We start from the raw sequence: 20344 nt of genomic DNA, 5'->3' as shown, positions 1-20344 counted from the left end.
TGAATCACTGGGACTTCCCTGTGTGTTGGCTCACCATTCAAAAATTGACTCTGTAGATCAGGGGTCGGCAACCCCCAGCCTGTGAGTCTGATCTGGCCCACGGAGGCGGCAGGACCGGCCCCAGCCCGGTCCTGCCGCTGATTGCTGCAAGCGGTGTGGTGGTGGCGGCGAGTAGGGCGGGCCACAGACAGTCTTCCGCCGCCGCCTGCCCGCCGGCGGCTTCCTTTAGCCCTGCGCGCGCCTGGCCCCGTCAGAGGCCTGCAAAAGAGCCGGCTGGGGGCGCCAGCGCTGGAGGCCTCCCCCTCTCTGCCAAAGCCGAGGGGGCCCCAGGCCCTGTCAGAGGCTGGCAAAAGAACCGGCTGGGGGCGCCAGCGCTGGAGGCCTCCCCCTCAGGGGCCCTTCCTCTGCCAAACCTCCCTCTGGAGAGAGAGGTCTGGCGGAGGAAAGACCCTCAGGGAGCCCAGGACACCTGCCCGCCAGGCCCTGGGCTCCCGGGGGGAGGAAAGACCCCGAGGGAGCCTAGGACAGAGAGGGGGAGGCCTCCAGCGCTGGCGCCTCCAGCCAGCTCTTTTACTGGCCTCTGACGGGACCTGGGGCCCCCTCAGGGGCCGGCAAAGAGGGGGAGGCCTCCAGCGCTGGCCCCGCCCCCGCGGGTGGAAGCTGAACATTAGGAGGAACCTTTTGACAGTAAGGGCTGTTTGACATTGGAACACATTCTGTCGGGGAGTGGTGGAGTCTCCTTTTTTGGAGGTCTTTAAACAGAGGCTGGATGGCCATCTGTTGGGTATGCTTTGATTGAGTGTTCCTGCATGACAGAGGGTTGGACTGGATAGCCTTTGTGGTCTCTTCCAACTCTATGATTCTATACCCTTTCTACAGACTGAATCACTAGAATACTGTATAGGTTTTTCCCTACCTGAGGCCTTTTCAAGTAAATTACCTAGCGTAGCCATTAGTGATTGTCTTGTTATAGGAAGTGAAAAGATAGTTCTCTTTTTCTGGCATTACTAATGGTAGAGTCAACTCTGTATTGTAACAAATGCTTTTTCCTTCTCAGTCATGCATAAATTGCAATATGGGAAGGGGGATTTCTTATTTGTAGAAATAATTGGAGTAATCAACAAAGAGCTGCTTTAGTTTCCAGTGGCTCCAGACAATAAACTTTGCTAAGTGTGTGTGCACACGCACGCACCTGTGTGCATGCATGTGCATATGCACCTTCAAGTTGGCTGTCGACTTATGGTGACCGTATGCATTTTGTAGGGTTTTCTTAGGCAGGGAATACTCAGAGGTAGTTTTGCTGTTTCCTTCCTCTGAGATATAGCCTACAGCGCTTGCTATTTGCTGGCAGTCTCCCATGCAAGTACTAACTAGGGATGCTGCTGCTTATCTTTCAAGATCAGATAGGATCTGCTGCCTTTAGGGTACTTAAGCAACTGGGTAAATAATAATTTACTGGCATAAATATTCAAAGGTCTTCTGTGTAAGAGTAAGTATGAAGCCCATGTAGGATTGTAACATGTAGTGACTCTACATTGGGTTTTTTGTTTTGGTTTGTTATGTGTACACACATGCTGAGGAGATACGAACCAGGTGTAAACATAGGTCTAGGATCAGTGCCATGTTACAACCTATAGGGAAGGGGGATGCAGCCTGTTTACCATGGCATCAAGGATTTTTGGTCCCCCAGGTTTCCTTTGAGGTTCCCCTCATCCCCAGTTCGTAGTTAAACTGCCTCAAAATATCACTTATAGTGATGGCAGTATCCTTCAAAGATACCTCCCAATCCTCAAATGACTTCAGAAGCCTGAAAGTTAGCCAAAATAGAGCTGAACTGAAAAGTGAAAGTTCACTTCTGGTCACTTTCAAGACTGATTTTGGGCTAATTTTGGGACAAAAAACAGGCAGCGTAGTCCACTGCAGTGCTGACAGTTGGCTCCTGCTACAGTTGCCCTGAGAGCTACTTTTCATTTCAGTCCTTAAATAACATATACTGTAAAAGCAAACTTCCATTTCACTCATTTTGCAGCTATATATTAATATTTTATTCTAAAAAGGAAATACTGTTTGCTATGCCAGTTTATCACATACCACACACCACTGCTTTATCTGGTGTATGTATATCTTTCAGATTTAAGTCAGCTCACCCCAACATTTTGCTTTCTGTGTGTCTTGGACTTTGTTAGTAGCTACCCTGAAGTCAATTCCAACTCATGGCTGTCCTGCAAATGAGACATCTCCAAGTATCCCTATCTTCCACTGCTCTGCTCAGGTCCTGCAAGCGCATGCCTGTAATGCCTCTGATTGAGTCCATCAATCTGTACTGCGGTCTTCCCCTCATTCTTCTACCCTCCATTACCTTTCCTAGCATTACTGTTTTTTCTATTGATCCATGCCTTCTCATTATGTGGCCATGATAGCCTGAATGTGATCATCTTGGCTTCCAAGGAGAGCTGTGGTCTGATGTGTTCAACGACTTCTTCTTGGCTGTCCTTAGTATCCTGAGTACTCTTCTCCAAAACCACATCTCGAATGAGTTTGTTTTCTTTCTGCTTCTTTCACTGCCCAGCTCTCACATCTGTGCATGGACAGTGAAAGAAGCAGAAAGAAAATAAACTCATGAAATAATGAGTCCTTAAACACATCAGACCAGAGCTCTCCTTGGAAGCCAAGATGATCACGTTGAGGCTATCATACTTTGGCCACATAATGAAAAGGCAAGGATTACTAGGGAAACAAAACAGTAATGCTAGGAAAAGTAGAGAGTAGAAGGAGGAGGGGGAGGTTGCAGACCTAATGCTGGGTAAGGCAGCAGGAAAGGAAACCATGGCTCTGAATCTACAAGACCTGAACAGTGTGTCTTGGAGATGTCTCATTCATATGGTTGTCTTAAGTCAAAGCTGACTTAAAAGCATTTAATACACACACAAATGTGAATGTATAATGAATAGCAATGTTTTAATATGTTCAGTGCTTTGGAAAGGATTGCTGTACACAGATATAATGCAAGCTTGGGAAAGCCCCCCCCCCCCATTTTGTTGGTTTTTGCATGATGGATGCACATTTAACAGTAAAAAAATTCTGCGACTAGAACTGAATGGCTTCCTTCTGTTCACTCGGTCTTATGTTTTTAAGAGCAACAGAATGCTGTTGACATTATTTGCACACATGAGCCTGTTCCAAATTTTACTTTTAATCACTTAGGAATGAGAGCCTAGTTGCTACATACATTTCACTCACTATTATTCCCTAGCCACCCAATCTGTAAGATAGTAGTCATGTTTTCCTTCCTTCCCACAAAGTATTCAAAATGTATATGACGTTGAATTGACGTTCATAAAATTCTTCTGAGAATTTAACAGAGGAGAAAGGGATGAGAAAGAAAACAACAGTACTCTTTGATTCCCCCCCCCACATATTTGTCTTTAATAAAGACTTATTCTAAAAAGTGTTAGGTATGCTTTTCAGTGGGACCCTGAATGCGCGCGCACATGTGTGTGTGTGTGTGTGTGTGTGTCATACTTGATCTAGGATTAAGTGTCTTCTATTCTAAATGACAAATGCAACTCACAAATTTTAATGTATAGTTTTGTCATATAGATATTGTCCCTTTCCCCCTACTTTTCTATGTTATAGCTAATGTTCTGAAAGATTTAATTTCATGAATTGCATTTCATCAGTGGTGGCATCAGCCAAGACAGTAATTGAGTAAGAAAGCCAGACAGACTCGCACAGTAAGCTCAGGAAAGTAGATTGCTCGTACTCTTATTAAATTGGAGGTCCAATTCAATTACTGGAAGTATATACTATATGTTATGCAGAAATGTTCCTAAAGAATTTTTCTTAAAGCCAAATAGCTAATTAATTGAACTTGCTGTGTAATGGTCTGAAGCAGCGTGTATGTAGTATCAGGCAGTGGAATGGAACCTCTAAATTCTAATGCTAACAATGGAGCTGTGTGGTCATGTTAAGAACTGTCAGCATAGATGCATTTCTTCCCTCTGTCTAAAAATTCATAAATTTGCAGGAGTCAAAACAACTGCCTACATCCAACAATTAGCCCATTCCCACCAACAAACATTTTTCTGTCAGTACAGAGTTGATACTTCATAGTTTGGAGTCTGAGATTGTAACCACAGAAAACATTGCACTTCACCATAAATGTATGCCTTAAATTAACTTGTGCCTTATCCAAGAGATTGCACTGTAAAGCTGTTTTTTAATTTAAAAAAGTCACGTTTTTAAAGAGAACTATCACAGTGAAGATGGAAATTGGGTAGGTGGCCTATGCATTCTGTATAGTTATTCTTCTGGATGTACAGTGGTACCCCGGGATACGAAAGCACCGCGTTACGAAATTTCCGGGATACGAAAAAATCCCATAGGAAAAAACTGTTCCGGGATACGAAGGTTTTTTCGGGTTATGAAAAAAATTTTGGTGCTTTTCGGCGCTTTTTCGCACGAAATCGCGGCTTTCTAGCGCTAGCGGCTATGGCTTTTTCGGGTTGCGAAATCTTTCGGGTTACGAACTCCGCGGCGGAACAAATTAATTTCGTAACCCGGGGTACCACTGTACTGGGATTGGAAGAAGCTCACAAGTAATGTAATTTGGGCATCTCTGATACTGACATGGGTACATACAAATCTGAAGTATATTTTAAATCCTGTGTTTGATTGCCTTACTGTCCTTACAGTGTATGGATAATTTGCACAGTATTCCTAAAGACTTTGTTTCTGGCGTAACTGTAATAAGTAGCAGCACATAGTTCTGTTTTCTTTAAAGGAAATTCTCACTAAATGCCCTAGGCAGTGGCTCTTCCTCTTCCTCTGTCTTTTTTCCACTTTCATATTTTAAAAAACCCTGTACAAGATGAGAAGATGCACAATCACAATGCTTCCTTTCATGACTCCTTAACAATATTCTGAGAATAATTCTTGAGAGCCTTCTTCCCTACACAGGCTTTTGCCTTAAAAGTGTATATTTGGCAGCTGAAGACAGGAGATGGTATACTTAACATGCTTTGTGCTATGTACATGCTCACAAAACTTTCATCATAACCTTCTTACATCATCTTTTGGGGCTTATATGTCTGTTTATTAGGGTTCAAATTTAAAATTACTATTGTAGATGAACATGTAAGAAAGGTTTCTTCTTCCATGCACCACATCATTGATCACTCCAGCAACATCACTCCCATACCTGGCCATAATTCAGAGGAAATAATATGGGGAAGATCTCCTTGTTCGTAAACTTCATTTACTCAAGTCATTTTTAAATGAATTGGAGTTTGGGCAGAGTGCAACAGCACACTTGGGCAATCTCATTCATTTTTGGATAGTTCAGCTAAGAGACATTCTGACTGGGTTCTCTATCAGCAAAGGCATTTTTGATGTAAAAAAAAAATCTCTGTATATGCATGTGCAGATAAAAGGAGGGTTTGTTTACAACACTAAAGAGTGAAAAACAATAGTATCTCCCTAAAGTGTATTTTTCCAGAGTGAGTCTAGTTGAACATTGGCTAGAGCACATTGCAAAGCCTATGCTGAGGGCAGTAGCAAAGAAATCATATTTCTCTGTTGTAGTTGTGTCTGCTCAGTGTTGTCTAGTGAAGCTGTCTTGAGTGATGGGGGCCTTCTACACTGTCCCACAATAAGAGAATGCAGACCACTAAATAACCCACTGTGAAGAATTTGTTTTAACAATTTGTGACAAAATTATTCTGATTGCTCTGACTTGAATGCTGTAGTTGGTACAGGTCCAGTGCTTTTTCGGGATACATATTCTGTGTGGCCTGAGGACCCATTCCCTCATAAAAACAGTCTCGGGGGACTGACCAGATGGGCAAGGTGACTAGCTAATGTCACATTGGGGCAAGGCAGGCTTTGTTTTTGAATTAAATTTTCAAGATAGACACCAGGTAAGCTTTTCTGGAGAGAGTATTCCATAACTGATGGGATGACTAAAGAAAAGGTCTCGTATTAACTTAATGGACAGGTTCATATGGGAACATACAGTTACATAAAGGTCCACTTCATGTAAACTAGGCAGCATGTGGACCCCACAGAACTGGATTTTTGTACCTCATGGAACTGTGACTCATTCACTTTGCATTCTTTGTCAGGGGAATGCCTCATGGCTACATCTGGTTATCTTTCTGACTTCCCTCATTCTTTCCAGCCACCCCCAATTTCCAAACAAGCTAACTTGGAAACAATTTTGGAACTTTCCAAATCTTGCACACCTTTATGGTATTTTAGATTCTCTTAATAAATACATAAATCTGACTATAGATTTTGGATTTTTATGTTTTTTTGTTCAACTTGCCAGACTATCATGCTAGGATGTGTGGTATGATTGGATATAGCTTTCTTTATGGTCCCACAAAATACTCCTTTTAATAATGTGTGATGATGTGGACAGCCCCCTGACACTGGTCATTCAACATGCTGAACTGTTGTAGAAGAATGATTCTTCGGGGTGAAGTTGCTGCCATGTGGATGGGACCTCACATCTCCTCTGCTCTTAGTGATGTTTACATGAAGCAGTTCTAAATGTAGCAGTAATGTGCAAGAGAACACATGCATCATTGTTCAGGAATGTATAACAGGTGTTGGTGTATTTATTTAATTTTCTTATATCAGAGAGGCTCTGTTTTAAATGTAGATATTGAAACAGCCTTATCTTCTCATAGTTACATGTTGTAGCCTGCAGGTTTCTTATCTACAGAGGAGGTGGAAAACTGGTCTTTCCAGCACAGCTACATAGGGATAGATGCACTTTCTCTAGGAACAATTTAGGCAGACACTTCCTTCCTTCAATACTGTACATAGTTTATAGGCTGTAATATATACAGTATAGCTGCTTTATTTAGTAGACCTGTGTTTTTCTCCTAAACATTATTCCAATTTCTATAATAATGCAGGACCCTCCCCCTTTTCACTATGGAACCTCTCTATAGCCATAGTCATAGCCAAATATATTTCGTTTCAGAAAAGTGGCTGTATTGCATACTTTCTGACAGTACTCTGTGATCTGACTTGGCTCCTGAGAGCATATGTAATTTGGATCAACTAACTAGCCATGGAGATGGCAAGCTAGTGGCAACCATAGCTGAGATTGCAAGCATACACATAAAAAAACAGTGCAATGAACAATTCTTGGTACTCTCTCCACCCATAACTATACTCAGTATGGTTGCTCCATTAAGCATTTATGTTCAGGTTGAGGGGATATTATAATACAGCTTTATTCATACCTGGCAACTTTATTATGGGATAAAGGGCTTTGTTGCTTATATTTCATAATACTGTCGGCCCTTGTTATCCCTAGGATCCCCCGTGGATAGCAAAATCCGTGGATGCTCAAGTCCCGTTAAATACAATGGCATAGTAAAATGGTGCCCCTTATATAAAATGGAAAATTGGGGTTTGCTATTTGGAATTTACACTTTTTTGTAATATTTTCAAACTGTTGGTGCTTGTATCCGTGAATAAAAAATCAGTGGATAAGAAGGGCCAACTGTATTTTATCTTACTAATTTTGACCTCCGTGTACTGTATTTGCTGTGTTCTGTTTGTTCACCCTTAGTAGTGTTCACTTTACAACTGGAAAAAAAAATCAGTAGTTTTTTCTCTCCCATGTAGCTGTTTTGAATCTTCCCATTTTAGATCTTCCCATCTAATTGACTTTTCCTATATCTTGTTCCTCAACTCTTGATAAATTAGGAGCTTGATTTGTGGATTCAGAATAGTTTATACATCAAGAACTTGGTCCTCTCCCCCAATACTTAATTTTGGCTTGCTGGCATCTCTTTCTTAAATGTCATCCCCACATAACAAACAAGACCTCTATGTATTAAATGATGGTGTGTATCTTTGTTATCTTCCAGAATTCTTTTTTTTAATGGGCAATATTGTTTTGATTATAAGATCTTGAAGCCTGAAGATTTTGTCTTGGACTGTGCCTCTGCTTTTCCTTTTGTACTTGTCACTAAATGTCATTTAACATTGTTCCTTATAAATGTGTGGTGCTGCATTAATCTTGGAGTCAGGATTTATGGCAATGCCTGCATGTTTTTGGTTGGAGCTGTATTTCACAGTTCCACCTGAAGGTTTTTTCAAATGAAAGTAAAAACTGACTTGAACTGAACTATATATGTAATTTTTGAGATCTTTAATGTTGAAATCTTGGTAGAAGTTTATCAACCCATTTTCTGGTTATGTTTACCATATAGCATACTGCCTTGAGCATCATAGTATTAAAGTGCCCCCTTTTGGCCCAGCTTTCAGTTTGTATTAGTTCTGACTAAAGAAGAGTAGCTGTGTACATTTTTGTAATATTTGGAGTGTAGCTGATGGCAGTTCTAAACAATACTAGCAAATAGACTAGAAAGTTCAGTAAAGCAATGCTGAAAGCTTTTTGGAAAAGCTATCAAGGCGCAGGGATGCTTTGGGCATCCCTGACATTAGTAGTGGTGGAAGGTTTATTCTTGTTAGCTTTTTAGTTCAGTTGGTCTGGAGGCATTTCAGTGCATGTAGAGGCCACTCCCTCCAGAGTACTGCAGAAGAGGTAGGAGGGCTGCTTTCCATCGGAACTTGACTTGCAGCTTCAGTTTTCTTCCCTGACTGTTCCCATCACTACAGATGAAGCAACAAAATGCCATGCTTTATCTTTTCCACTTCTGTTATGCCTTTTAAAGATTCTAAATAGCATCAACGTGCCATTAACAACGTTCAGGCCCAGCTGTGCACGCAACTCTTGTCTATTTTCACAGGTGGAAGTAGGAAAAGCTGTTTAACTTTAGGGGTTGTAAGATCTCAGAATCTGGTCCTGAGTCTCAGTTTTTGTGGATCATCTCCAAGAGACCACAAATTTTCTAGTTTTGGTGGGCTCAACTCCATGCAAGAGTTTAGCTTTTTACAGAAAGAGAAAACAAATGCATCTCATATACTTAGTAGGTAGAATTTCAGACCTTGCCGCATTTTAATACAGTGGTACCCCGGGATACGAATTGATCGCGTTACGAAATTTCCGGGATACGAAAAAGTTAGATTGGAAAAAACTGTTCCGGGATACGAAGGTTTTTTCGGGTTACGAAATTTTTTTCGGCGCGAAATTCAAACGCGCGGCTTTCCAGCGCTAACGGAAAGCCTTTTCGGGTTGCGAAATGCATCGGGTTACGAACGGGGCGGCGGAATGAATTAATTTCGTAACCCGAGGTAGCACTGTACTTGCTGTTCTAGAACTGTATTCAAGAATACATTTGGCCCTCCTTATCTACAGATTCTGCATCCCCAGATTCAATGAACCATGGTTTGGAAATATTCACCCACCCCCAAAACAAGCAAACAAGCAAACAAACAAACAAATAATCCAAAAACCAAACCTTGATTTTACTCTTTTATATAAAGGGTTCCATTTTACTATATCATTGTACATAATGGGATTTGAGTATCCACAGATTTTGGTATCCACAGGGGGTCCTGGAGCCAAACCCCAGCAGATGCCAAGGGACCAGTGTATGTATTTTCTAATATGACTGTGGTATATCCATACTATAACAGAATTTTAAAAAATACCCTGTTCCATTTTTGGAACTAAGAACATCTTTGTCATTCAAAGACAAAATTGTTTACTTAAGTCTGCAATTTTGTGCTCCCTTCCCTTGAGGTAAGCTCCATTGAACTTGATGAGGCTTCTTTTTGAGTAGACATAGCTAGTAGGCACTGCATTGCAAGAGTCCTAGCAAGGGGCAGTTCATGGTAGGACAAAGTCCAGATCTAATCTTTTTTTTTCTTTTAAAAACCAGCTCAGTTGCTCGGTCTTTGTGTTGAATTGGCTCTCTTTACAGATGTCTGGGTGGAACCCATTTCTCATTGGTTGCCTCACTCTGCCCAGATGGTCTCATCTTACACCACCAACCCGCATTTTAGCTTTGAGCAAATAGGTTGCTTCAGACAGTATGTGCCCAGGGAACGGGATTGAGCATGCCATTTGTCAAGAATTGTGTTGTGTAATAGTACATAAATCAAACATGAATACAACTTGTGCTTTGCTTCAGAGGCCAAGCTAGCCTGGAATATTCCAACAGCTACTGACATTAGTGACTTGGGATAGTGATAACTAGTGATTGAGAATCTAGGGTTTTAACATGTCACTTCTAACCATTCACCCTCCTGGCTAATGTCTGTGAGGGGAATGGTAGAACTACTCTGATAATGTTCTGTTCATTGTGTCATTGTCTAATGTAAAAGGTGTATATAGAAATTGCAGCAAAAGGTTCTTAGTTTGTGGTTAATAAACTTTCTCCAAGAATGTACAAATCATGCTGTATAGATTTTCTAGACAAGCTAAATGAGGATGATGAAATTTATATCTGGGTGGTGGTGGTGGTCATGGTGTCACCTATATAAAGGCAAGTTATAGATAGCAAGTTGTACTGCTGTTGTAAAAACATGAAATAGAATTTTGAATTATAGATTGAATCTCCCTTATCCAAAATATTTGGGACCAGAAGTATTTTGAATTTTAATTTTGGGGATATTTGCATATACAGTGGGCCATTGTTATTCATTGGGGTTTAGTTCCAGGGCCCCCTTTGGAGACCAAATCCATGGATGCTTGAGTCCCATTAAATACAATGGCTTGGTAAAATGGCATCCCTTATATAAAATGGCAAAATCAAGGTTTGCTATTTGGAATTTATACGTTTTAAAAATCTTTTCAAATCGTGGATGCTTGAATCTGTGGATAAAGAATCTGTGAATACAGAGGGTCGACTGTATATTGAGATATTTTGGAGATAGGGCCCAAGTCTAACCATGACATTAATTTGTGTTTTGTCTATACCTTATACACATAGCCTGAAGGTAATTTTTTACATAATATTGTAAAAATAACTTTGTGCATGAAACCAAATTTATGTACACTGAACCATTGGAAAGCAAAGGTGTCATTATCTCACTTACACATTTGGACAATTTTGGATTTTGTAGTATTTCAGATTTCTGAATTCTAGATAACAGATACACAACCAGTATGTATAAAAAGCCATTTTATTCTCTTACAACCATGATTTACAGTTAAGAATGTTTCACTTGGATCTTGGAAATAAATAATTACATGCAGCTGGTTTAGTGTAATTAATTCCCTCTGTAATAACTAAAATATTGAACAAGTTACATTGGAGTAAATCAATCAGGGTTAACATCAGTTGTTTTGTGGTGTAATTGTGATTGTTATAAGTTTCAGCCTCACTCACATGTTCCATTGCAAGTTGAGAAACATCTGATTCCGGACATCAAGTTAAAAGTTATTTTTCACTAAAGAAAGTTATTTTTCACTGGGCATCTATGTGCACAGACAACTTATCACATTTTGTTCTGATTGCTTGTACTTATTGCTTGAGAAGTAAGGGCTTTTTGAGGAACAGACCCAAGTTTAGCAATGTGTTCATTAATCTGTTCCTTGGAGTACTGGCATTTGTCAGTGCCTGTCTCCTTTGAAAAATAACTAGAAATTAATATCCAATATTAACCCATCTACCATGATTAATCACAGTACAATAGCCCAGATAATTATGGATAAAGATAGATACATAAATAGTGTGGACAGTTTCCCACAGCATCTGCACATCTGTGAAACTGTGATAGGAAAGCCCTTCGAACACCCCTGCACCATCGAGAAACAGTTCTTTTGTTTTTATCTGGCACACTGCAGTCAGAAAGTGATAGTTGCTTACTGTGATCCACAAATTATGGCTTTAATCAAGTTGCTCATTCCAAATATAGTTAACCCATTCAATCAGATGCTAAATGCTAAATTGATAATTTTTAAAATCCCATTTATTCAATAGATGTATTCTTTTGGGTCTAGCAATTTGATGTAAGGCTATATAGGGACTGGATGGCCCTAGTGGTCTCTTCCAGCTCTGCAATTCTATGATATATAATTCTGAAAAGTTAGGGTACATTTTCAACAGCATTCCCACAGTTTTGAGGCTTTTTAACTACCGTTATTGGGTTCAGTCTTTCTCTAATGGCTTACAATTTAAGGTATCCATTTGCAGAATCACAGAATCATAGAGATGGTAGACATCACAAAGACCATTTAGCCCAACATCTTGTCATACACAACTAAATAATTGGAATGGAAACAGTAGCCTACCTGTTTACCTCTTTTTAAAGATCTTTAGGCTTTTAGAAAGTCTAAAAATGTGACAGTTGAGAAATCTGTATTTTGTCTTTAGGGATTTGTCTGTGTTCATAATTAATCTTATTTTATTCTTTATAGGGAGGGAAATGAACCCGGGGATTCTATGAAGATAACATATAGTGAACTGCTCAGTAAAGTCTGTCAGTTTGCCAATGTTCTCCAGGAACAAGGTATCTGATCCTGCAGGGTCCACAAAATGTGTCAGGATTTATTTACAGTTGCATGCTCCTTTCGCCTCACCTTTCCTTGGCAATGTGTTGAGCCCTTTTGCATAAACTTGGAATTAGGGAAAGCCAAGGTGGAATTGAGCAGTTGTGATGTTCATAAAGAGCACTGGGAAAGTCCAGCTCAACTAACAAACTATTAGTTCCCTCCTCATCTGGGAAGAAGAATTACATCTGCCCTTGTGTTGTATTTGGCTTCATGGAGATGCAGAGTTGTAGCAACGATAGGTGGTTGTGTTGGGGTTTTGTGTTTTTTTTGCTTGTTATCATGGCTGATTGCCTTCAGTGGTAAGACACATTTGAGGACACTGGAAGGGAACTGTGTGATTTTTGAAACATAGTATTCAATCATAGCCTTGTAATAACGTGCTAGTGTTTGGATATATTTTTAAACTGAAAATTAAAGCTTAACATTAATTCCGCCATTACAATATTGTTCCATAGCAGAGGACTTGGTTCCTTCCAATCCAGTTTTTTAAAAGGGTCAATTGAACCTTGTATGTAGAATTGATAAATAGCGTTTAAAATGTTACCACTATGCAATAAAATACTGAAAACTGCAACCATTATTACAAAGGAACATGAGATATAATGCTTGCTGCTAACCTCTTGTGCTGGTTACAAATGATCAGTGAGAAAAAATGGGTATCTTTTTAAAAATGTTTGTTTAAATAGAAAAATATCTGCACATAGTCTTAAACATATAAAACCCAATTTGTGACTGGTTTCACTGCAGGGAGAATCAATACTGGGGCTAGGATGGTGTTCTCCAACATTTTTTAGAGATTACTTTTAGTTATTTGTACTCTTGATAGTTATTTGTACTCCACCAGAATGAAGATGTCTACCCGGTTCAGGCATGTTCTGTCTTTCATTCATTCTTAACTCCAGGACAGAGTTAGCTCTGGAATTTACCAAAGTTTCATTGTTGGGCATGCATGTTTGATCATTAAGGAATTTTGATTTTGAACTTCATTCTTAATCTTTTGCTGCTTATGCATTATTTTTTTGTTGGATTGCCAGTCCTCAGGGGCAGTGACTAAATGGCAATAGTGACATGCAAAACATATTTTTCCATAGGTGTGAAGAAGGGAGACAGAGTCTCTATCTATATGCCAATGATCATTGAGCTGGTGGTGGCCATGCTAGCCTGTGCCAGAATTGGAGCACTTCATTCTATTGTGGTAAGAAGGAATAGTAATAGAAAGTACATTTCTATACTGCTTATCAGTGCACTTAAGCACTCCCTAAACAGTTTACAAAGTGTAAGCTAATTGCCCCCAACAATCTGGGTACTCATTTTAACGATCTCGGAAGGATGCAAGCCTGAGTCAAGCTTGAGCCCTTTTGCTGGTATTGAACTCACAACCTTGTGGTTTGGGAGTGGCTGCAGTACAGGCATTTAACCACTGCGCCACCAGGGCTCAAGGAATAGTTACTCTAAATATAAGGTGTGTTCTTCTGTGTCACAGGTCCTAATTGAAATGAACAGTGATTTTAGTAGATGGTTATTTGAAGTAAGCTGACTGGTTTCTCACATGGCTCTTAATTGCTTTCTGTTTAAATTGCCATGGAATATAGCTTTTGTCTGAACAAATGCTGGGTTTATCCTCTTGTTTTCCTAAGAGATCCTTGTTGGGCTATTGATTACCATATATACGTCGACCTCATGCAAAAGTTGAGGGCAGGTTTTGGGGCCAAAATTATAGATTTTGATATGACCCATGAGTAAGTCAAGGGTAAAACTTAGGGGCATGTAACAAAGGATGTAAAGGATGATGCAGAGGAAAATGATGCCAAAGAACTTAGAAAATTCTGACAAATATAATTGTTTGTGCTCATCCTAAAGGTTGGATGGATGAGAGAGTAAGGGGATCCATGCTTCTTTTTGGTGATCCCAGGATGGACTAAGCTCTTGCCTTTTATTCAGAGAATGGGGATGGCTCCTTATGTATGTATGTATATGAGTACTTACATTGACCCATGGATAAGTTGACCCAGGTTTTTTTGGGTCAATTTTTGACTAAAATTTCTAGACTTATACATGAGTATATACAGTACTAAAGGGATTTTTAAACATCTTAGGCAATCCTTTATACAATGACTTGTCTGAATCTCTGTGTGTTTACCATATCCCCCAATTAGCTTTGTGAGTATTCTAGAGAGTGTTCCAAGGTGTGAGGGCTCTTGGAGCCACACATTGCAAGAGAGGACTGGTATTTATGGGCAAGCTATCTTTCAGTGAAATTTGTATGCAGTTGTTGAAGCCCTGATAAACTTATAAATAATTCTAGGATACAATGGAACAATTTTTGAAAAACTGTTCGAACTAATCTATTAGAAAACTGTCATTCATTGAATATGTCTCCATTCACCGTTGCAAGTCTTAATTCAGAATGACCGAAACTGAGTGTGCAGTGTTTTAATTTAGTTTGCAGGTTTTTCAGCAGAATCCCTTTGTGAGAGGATCCTTGATTCCCAGTGCTCCCTTCTCATTACTGCAGGTAAAACAGTACTTCCATATAAACTACAAGCTGTTCAGACTATCACAAAATACTCATCAAAGGGAACTTAATGGCAACTTTTTATATTCTTCCTCTTAAAAAGAGGAAAGAGCTGTTGCTAGATAGTACATAAAATGTGGGGTAATATGTCACAATTTCCTGATATAACAACTTTGTATTATTAGTAAACTGTGACATATGAATGAAGCAATTCTTCTAGTGCTTTGTTGCAGCAAGCTGTTAGGCAGCCATAGTTTTTTCAGGAACCCATTGCTAAGAAGGAAGAGACTTGTAGAGGATAAAATTAACCAACTGTTTTTAGCAACATTACACATTACATGTGCTCTTACTGGGACATGTTTCCTGTGATTCATGGTAAAAGCTTTTGACCTAACTTAATTTCCCCCCTGTTTTATAATGTAACCCCCCCCCTACACAATTTATGATGATAAAATCTGTTGAGCAGCTTTCCTTGATATATATTTTAAGTCTTCAATTCTATCTGTACTTAACATACTGAATATCAGGCTTTCTTCTCAGTAGGCATGCTATGTTCCTCTTGTGTGGTTTGCTATTCCATATGGCTCTTTCTCCAAATAAATAATGAAATCAGTGTATTTCAACATTCTCAAGGCATCCTGGAACTCCACAGTTGGAATTGTAACTTCATAATCTTGTGACACAATGAATCAAGATCTCCAAGATCTTCATACTAATCCCATAAAGTTCTGTGAAGTAACTAAGATGTGGCTAATAGACCTAAACATGGAAAAGGTCCATTAGTTCATTAATTTTTTCCCTGAGTTTTCGTTAAAGAATACTTCTGAGAGCATTACTCACTTTAAACTTGAGCCTCTTCTCTTTTCCAGAAGGGGTTTCATTGAATGCCAGAGTTACTTTGTTGTTGTTGTTATTATTTTGGTATTTAGTTTAGCAAATTTTCCTTTTAATTTACTTCCATTGTTTCCAGTCCTTTTAGTTTTAAGTGAATCCCTCCCTTTCTTCTGGTGACCTTCAAGAGTTTTTAGACTGTTCTGGTGAATCAGTTTAATGATTTACTTATTCTTTTGTAGATGCCTTTTATAGAGGTGATAAGCTGATTAACCTGAAGCAGATAGCAGATGAAGCCTTGCAAAAGTGCAGAGATAAGTAAGTCTTGTCACTCTTGGAAAGAAGGGAATCCCCATTGAAAGTTTTTGTTTCTTTGTAAATGTAAACACATATAATTGTGGTCTTGGAAATAAAACAGAATTCCCAAAAGAGGTGTAGATGTACACAAAACTGGAGAAAATACGTGCCATGTAGACATGTTCCTTTTGAGAGATGGTCTTTCCCCGCTCTAAACCATTTGGTTTGGAACTTTATTATCTTTCCTGTCAGCACTTCTTTCTTTTCTGGTTAACTGCTTTGAAAATGGAAATTGGTGGATTCCCAAAACAGCAGTTGATTTAAGAGGCTTGTTTCATTTGGGACTAATAACTGGACAACTGGACAAAGTATTTAGCAATGGAATCTTATGTATTTCAGCATGACTTAACTTCCAGTCTGATGCTTTATTATCAATTTGCAGCAGGGTTGGGCAACTGTGTTCCTCTAGATATTTTTGACCTATTCCTTCCATTTGCCCTAACCAACCACAACCAATAGAGAGGAATCCTGGGAGTTGCCATCCAGCAGTATCCAGAATGTCACATTCACCCTTGGCCTAGAGAAGCTCCAGGAATGCTCCAAAGTGCCCAGCTGGCTGTGAAAAAAATCGTTTTTTGGGGGGCTCTCCAAATGCCCCAAATGGGTCAAAAACCCCTCAACACACATGATGTCCCCATATATTGACAAATCTCAAATAGATTTTTTTTTAAATCAGTTGAAAATGTAATATGGTGATATAGTCGGCCCTCTGTATCCCATGGCTTGAAAAATATTTTTAAAAAGTATACATTCCAAACAGAAAACCTTGATTTTGCCATTTTATATAAGGGACACCATTTTACTATGCCATTGTATTTAATGGGACTTGAGCATCCATGGATTTTGGTATCCATGGGGATTACTGGAAGCAGACTCCGATAGATACCAGGGGCCCACTTCTCTTCACATAGGGTGTGCTGGTGCAGCCCAGTTGGCGGGGGGGGGGGGGGTAATAAGGATAAAAAATGTCAACTGCCCCCTTTATTATTGCCTTTCCATGGCCTACAGGCTGAAGTTTCCTGAACCAAATAATCTAAAATCTACTGGAATTCCCTTCATGGTTTTCATTATAAAAGCTCAGGCTTCAGTTTTCCTCTTGTAGGGACAACCCTTTACGAAGGTGTATTGTGGTCAAGCATTTAGGAAGAGAAGAACTGGTGCAAGATGGTCCAAGCAGCAAGTCGCCACCTCTAAAAAGACTCTGTCAGAATGTACAGGTGAGTTTCCTGTGTAAATGTGGAAAGGACCTGTTCAAGATTTGGAACACTTTCTTTGAGAAAGAGGTAATTTTACAATTCTGACTCTTCTGAAGCGGGACATTTAGATGTTAGGTCTTCAAGTCTACTTAGGCAATCAAGAAGCATTTCAGTAATTCTGGGAACAGGGAGGAGGGATGTATTTTCTTCCATCTACTCCTTGTCTTTCTCTTGAGATTTGTATGTATAACATGGTTGTGTAACCACCACAGCTGCTCATTGGATAGTACTGTGATGTCACTGAGGACAGGAGACAGAAAAAAAGTTTTTATAGTTCTTTGCAAGTGGTCTCATGTGGTCTTTTAACAAATGACATAAAAGCAGCAAATATGAACAAATTTACTCTTTACCTCTCACTCTCTCCCACTAGCAATTTCCTGCCATTCCAGAAGCTTTTAATCTTTAAGAAGTATGTGGTATTCAAAGACATTTGGACCTTGCTCATGTGATTAACAAACATAACATTGTAAATGCTACCAAGCGTGTTGTCCAATGTTGTTCAATCTGTCTATAAATAGGAGGACACTTTTACATGTTTCCTTGAAATACGGGATGTGAATTCTACTTCATGAGAATAGCAAGCTCTAGTAGAGTTGGATAGGAGGTTTGTTTGCATATGTGATGAAGCGGACGTATGTGGTATTTTCACCACTATGCTCTGGAACTAGCACCTGAAGCAGACCTGTGCAACTTGGCAGTAGGTAGGGGCCAGAATTAAAATAGGCTAAACTTCTTGGGCCAAAATAGATTTTTAGTGGCTCACTTTCCAAGTAAAGGTATAATTTTGACTTCACAAAGGTATAATCAATGACTATAATAATTAATTATTTTTAATTTATAATTAATTAAAATGATTTATTGTTACTTAATAATATTTAGTATTATTAACATTAATTCTGTTCTCCTTCTCCTCAGGAGAAAGTCTGGCTGTGGCGGAGACTGGGGGGGTGGCGTGCTCATTTGCTCGTCCTTCTCCGCAGCTTGGCTCTTTCCTGGAAGAAGGTCAGATGGGGCGGAGAGAGCCATGAAGTCCTTGTGGGTGGACTGGAAGCAGCCTGTGGGCTGTATGTTGTGCATACCTGACCTAAAGGAATGTGCTAGTGCTCACAGAATGCTAGCTGTATTTACCATTTACCATTACCAGTACTTCATTTTTCCCCCCTTTGGAAGATGTGATCTCCCCTTTTAGGCACTGAAGGTCATTTTCCTTCATTTTCATTTTCCTTGCATATCCTTTTATTTCATTAGTGCTGCAGATTCAGGAAGGTGGTCTTCCTAGTTTGAACATAACTCTGAGAAGATTCTTTTTTTAAAATAACAAGTACAGAAGTTGCTTTCCATGTCTTCTAACTAAAGACTTGAATCCACTGACACAGATCTTTCGTACGTGGCCTCTATCCATCTGAGATGAGGGTTAACAGCTACCGTATTTTCTGGCGTATAAGACGACTGGGCGTATAAGACGACCCTCAACTTTTCCAGTTAAAATATAGAGTTTGGGATATACTCGCCGTATAAGACTACCCCTCTTCCAACGCACACCAAATAAAATTTTTAAAAATGTAAGATTTGATTTTAATATGGTAATTTTAATTCAAATGCTTATGACATGCAGGTACTTAGCAGGAAAACTTGTATACAAAGCCTGCTTGGATTGGTCAGCTCTCCCCACCTGCCCAGCCCTCCCTGTCTCCAAGACTATCAGAGCGGTAGTGCAAACACGGCTCTTTTTCCATACCTCAGGCATCCTGGATGCCTGCAGCTTGCTCTGCCCTTCACTTACACCTTCCTGGTGAGACACCCCCTCATCTCGTCATCAGGACCTTGTTAAGTCATTTCTTTCCATAAATCCTAGTGAGTGGATTTTCTTTTATCGTACAGCGCCGCCCTTGCTGCTTTCATATGGTCGCTGCATACGGTGGGGATGCGGCCGTGGCCGTTTTTTAACTCCCCCCACCATATGCGGCGATCACAGATTCTCCCAGTCTGGCTTGGAAGTTTCAGCACCTGCCCTATAAGACAATAGCCGGCGTATAAGATAACCCCTGACTTTTGAGAAGATTTTCCTGAGTTAAAAAGTAGTCTTATATGCCAGAAAATACAGTAGATGGAATGGATCCATGAGATTGACTGGCCACCTAGAATGAGCTTTTAAAATGCAGCACCATGGAATGCAGCTACAGAAGTCTGTTCCCATGATCGTGCTTTAACTTCTGCAGCCACGTCCTTGTTGACATTTAGCTTTTTCAGATAAAGTTATATGCCATGGTTAACTAGTGTCTTTCTGGCTTCTTGTGCAATGAAGTTGTAGAGCAGAACGTGGAAATATGTTTTGGTAAATAAATCAGTTGTCTTTTTAAAACCAGTCTATACTGGTGATATTTCTTCAGTCTTATTCTCCCTCACTCCCACAATCACTCCCATGGAAACTATTCGATTTTTATTTTGCTATTCTTCCACAAATAGGGCCAAAGGCAGTTGCTAGGACTTCAGAGTACTCTTCTTAAGCCAGTGCTGTTTTCATGTAAATAAGGAGAAGAAAAGCTCCCTTGTTTTATGTTTTTGCATAGAAACACAGATTGTACTATAGGAAATAGTTACATGAGGATGAGAAGTCACTGTTTTTTCCCTGCATTTTCATTTGTTAGAAATGTTTTTCTTGAGAAAAATAGATGAAGAGCATATATCAGAAGCTTGAAATACTACCAAGAGTCGCTGTGTGCATATGCTAAACTAGATAGAGTGATAGAGGCCCGTTCCGCACGGGCCTTTGCACCACCCCGTTACATGCTAGGGGTTGGCCAAGGACCTAGCGTCCATACCGGCCTCACCCCTAGCATGTGACGGGGGCGTAAAAATGGCGGCGCCCTATACACACAGCGTCCTATACACACAGCGTCCGCACGTCCCCCTTGCCTTGCGACGTCACGAGTGTGCCATTTGCGCATTCATGCGTCG

General features: G+C 39.9%; 1 protein-coding gene across 2 annotated transcripts in view; it reads left to right on the top strand.

Moving 5' to 3' along the window:
* The window catches only part of ACSS2 (acyl-CoA synthetase short chain family member 2), a 59048-nt gene that overhangs the window by 14906 nt on the left and 23798 nt on the right, over nucleotides 1-20344 (top strand). For both annotated transcript variants that reach the window (XM_042465770.1, XM_042465771.1), the window contains exons 3-7: nucleotides 12293-12384; nucleotides 13519-13622; nucleotides 14870-14942; nucleotides 16016-16091; nucleotides 17233-17347. In XM_042465770.1, coding sequence (XP_042321704.1) covers nucleotides 12293-12384; nucleotides 13519-13622; nucleotides 14870-14942; nucleotides 16016-16091; nucleotides 17233-17347 — 460 coding nt within the window. The remainder of the gene's footprint in view (nucleotides 1-12292; nucleotides 12385-13518; nucleotides 13623-14869; nucleotides 14943-16015; nucleotides 16092-17232; nucleotides 17348-20344) is intronic.

The sequence above is a fragment of the Sceloporus undulatus genome, chromosome 4 (genome assembly GCF_019175285.1).
Source record: "Sceloporus undulatus isolate JIND9_A2432 ecotype Alabama chromosome 4, SceUnd_v1.1, whole genome shotgun sequence".
Lineage (NCBI taxonomy): Eukaryota > Metazoa > Chordata > Lepidosauria > Squamata > Phrynosomatidae > Sceloporus > Sceloporus undulatus.
The sequence above is the reverse complement of the archived record's forward strand: the minus strand, read 5'-3'. Positions and strand labels throughout refer to the sequence as shown.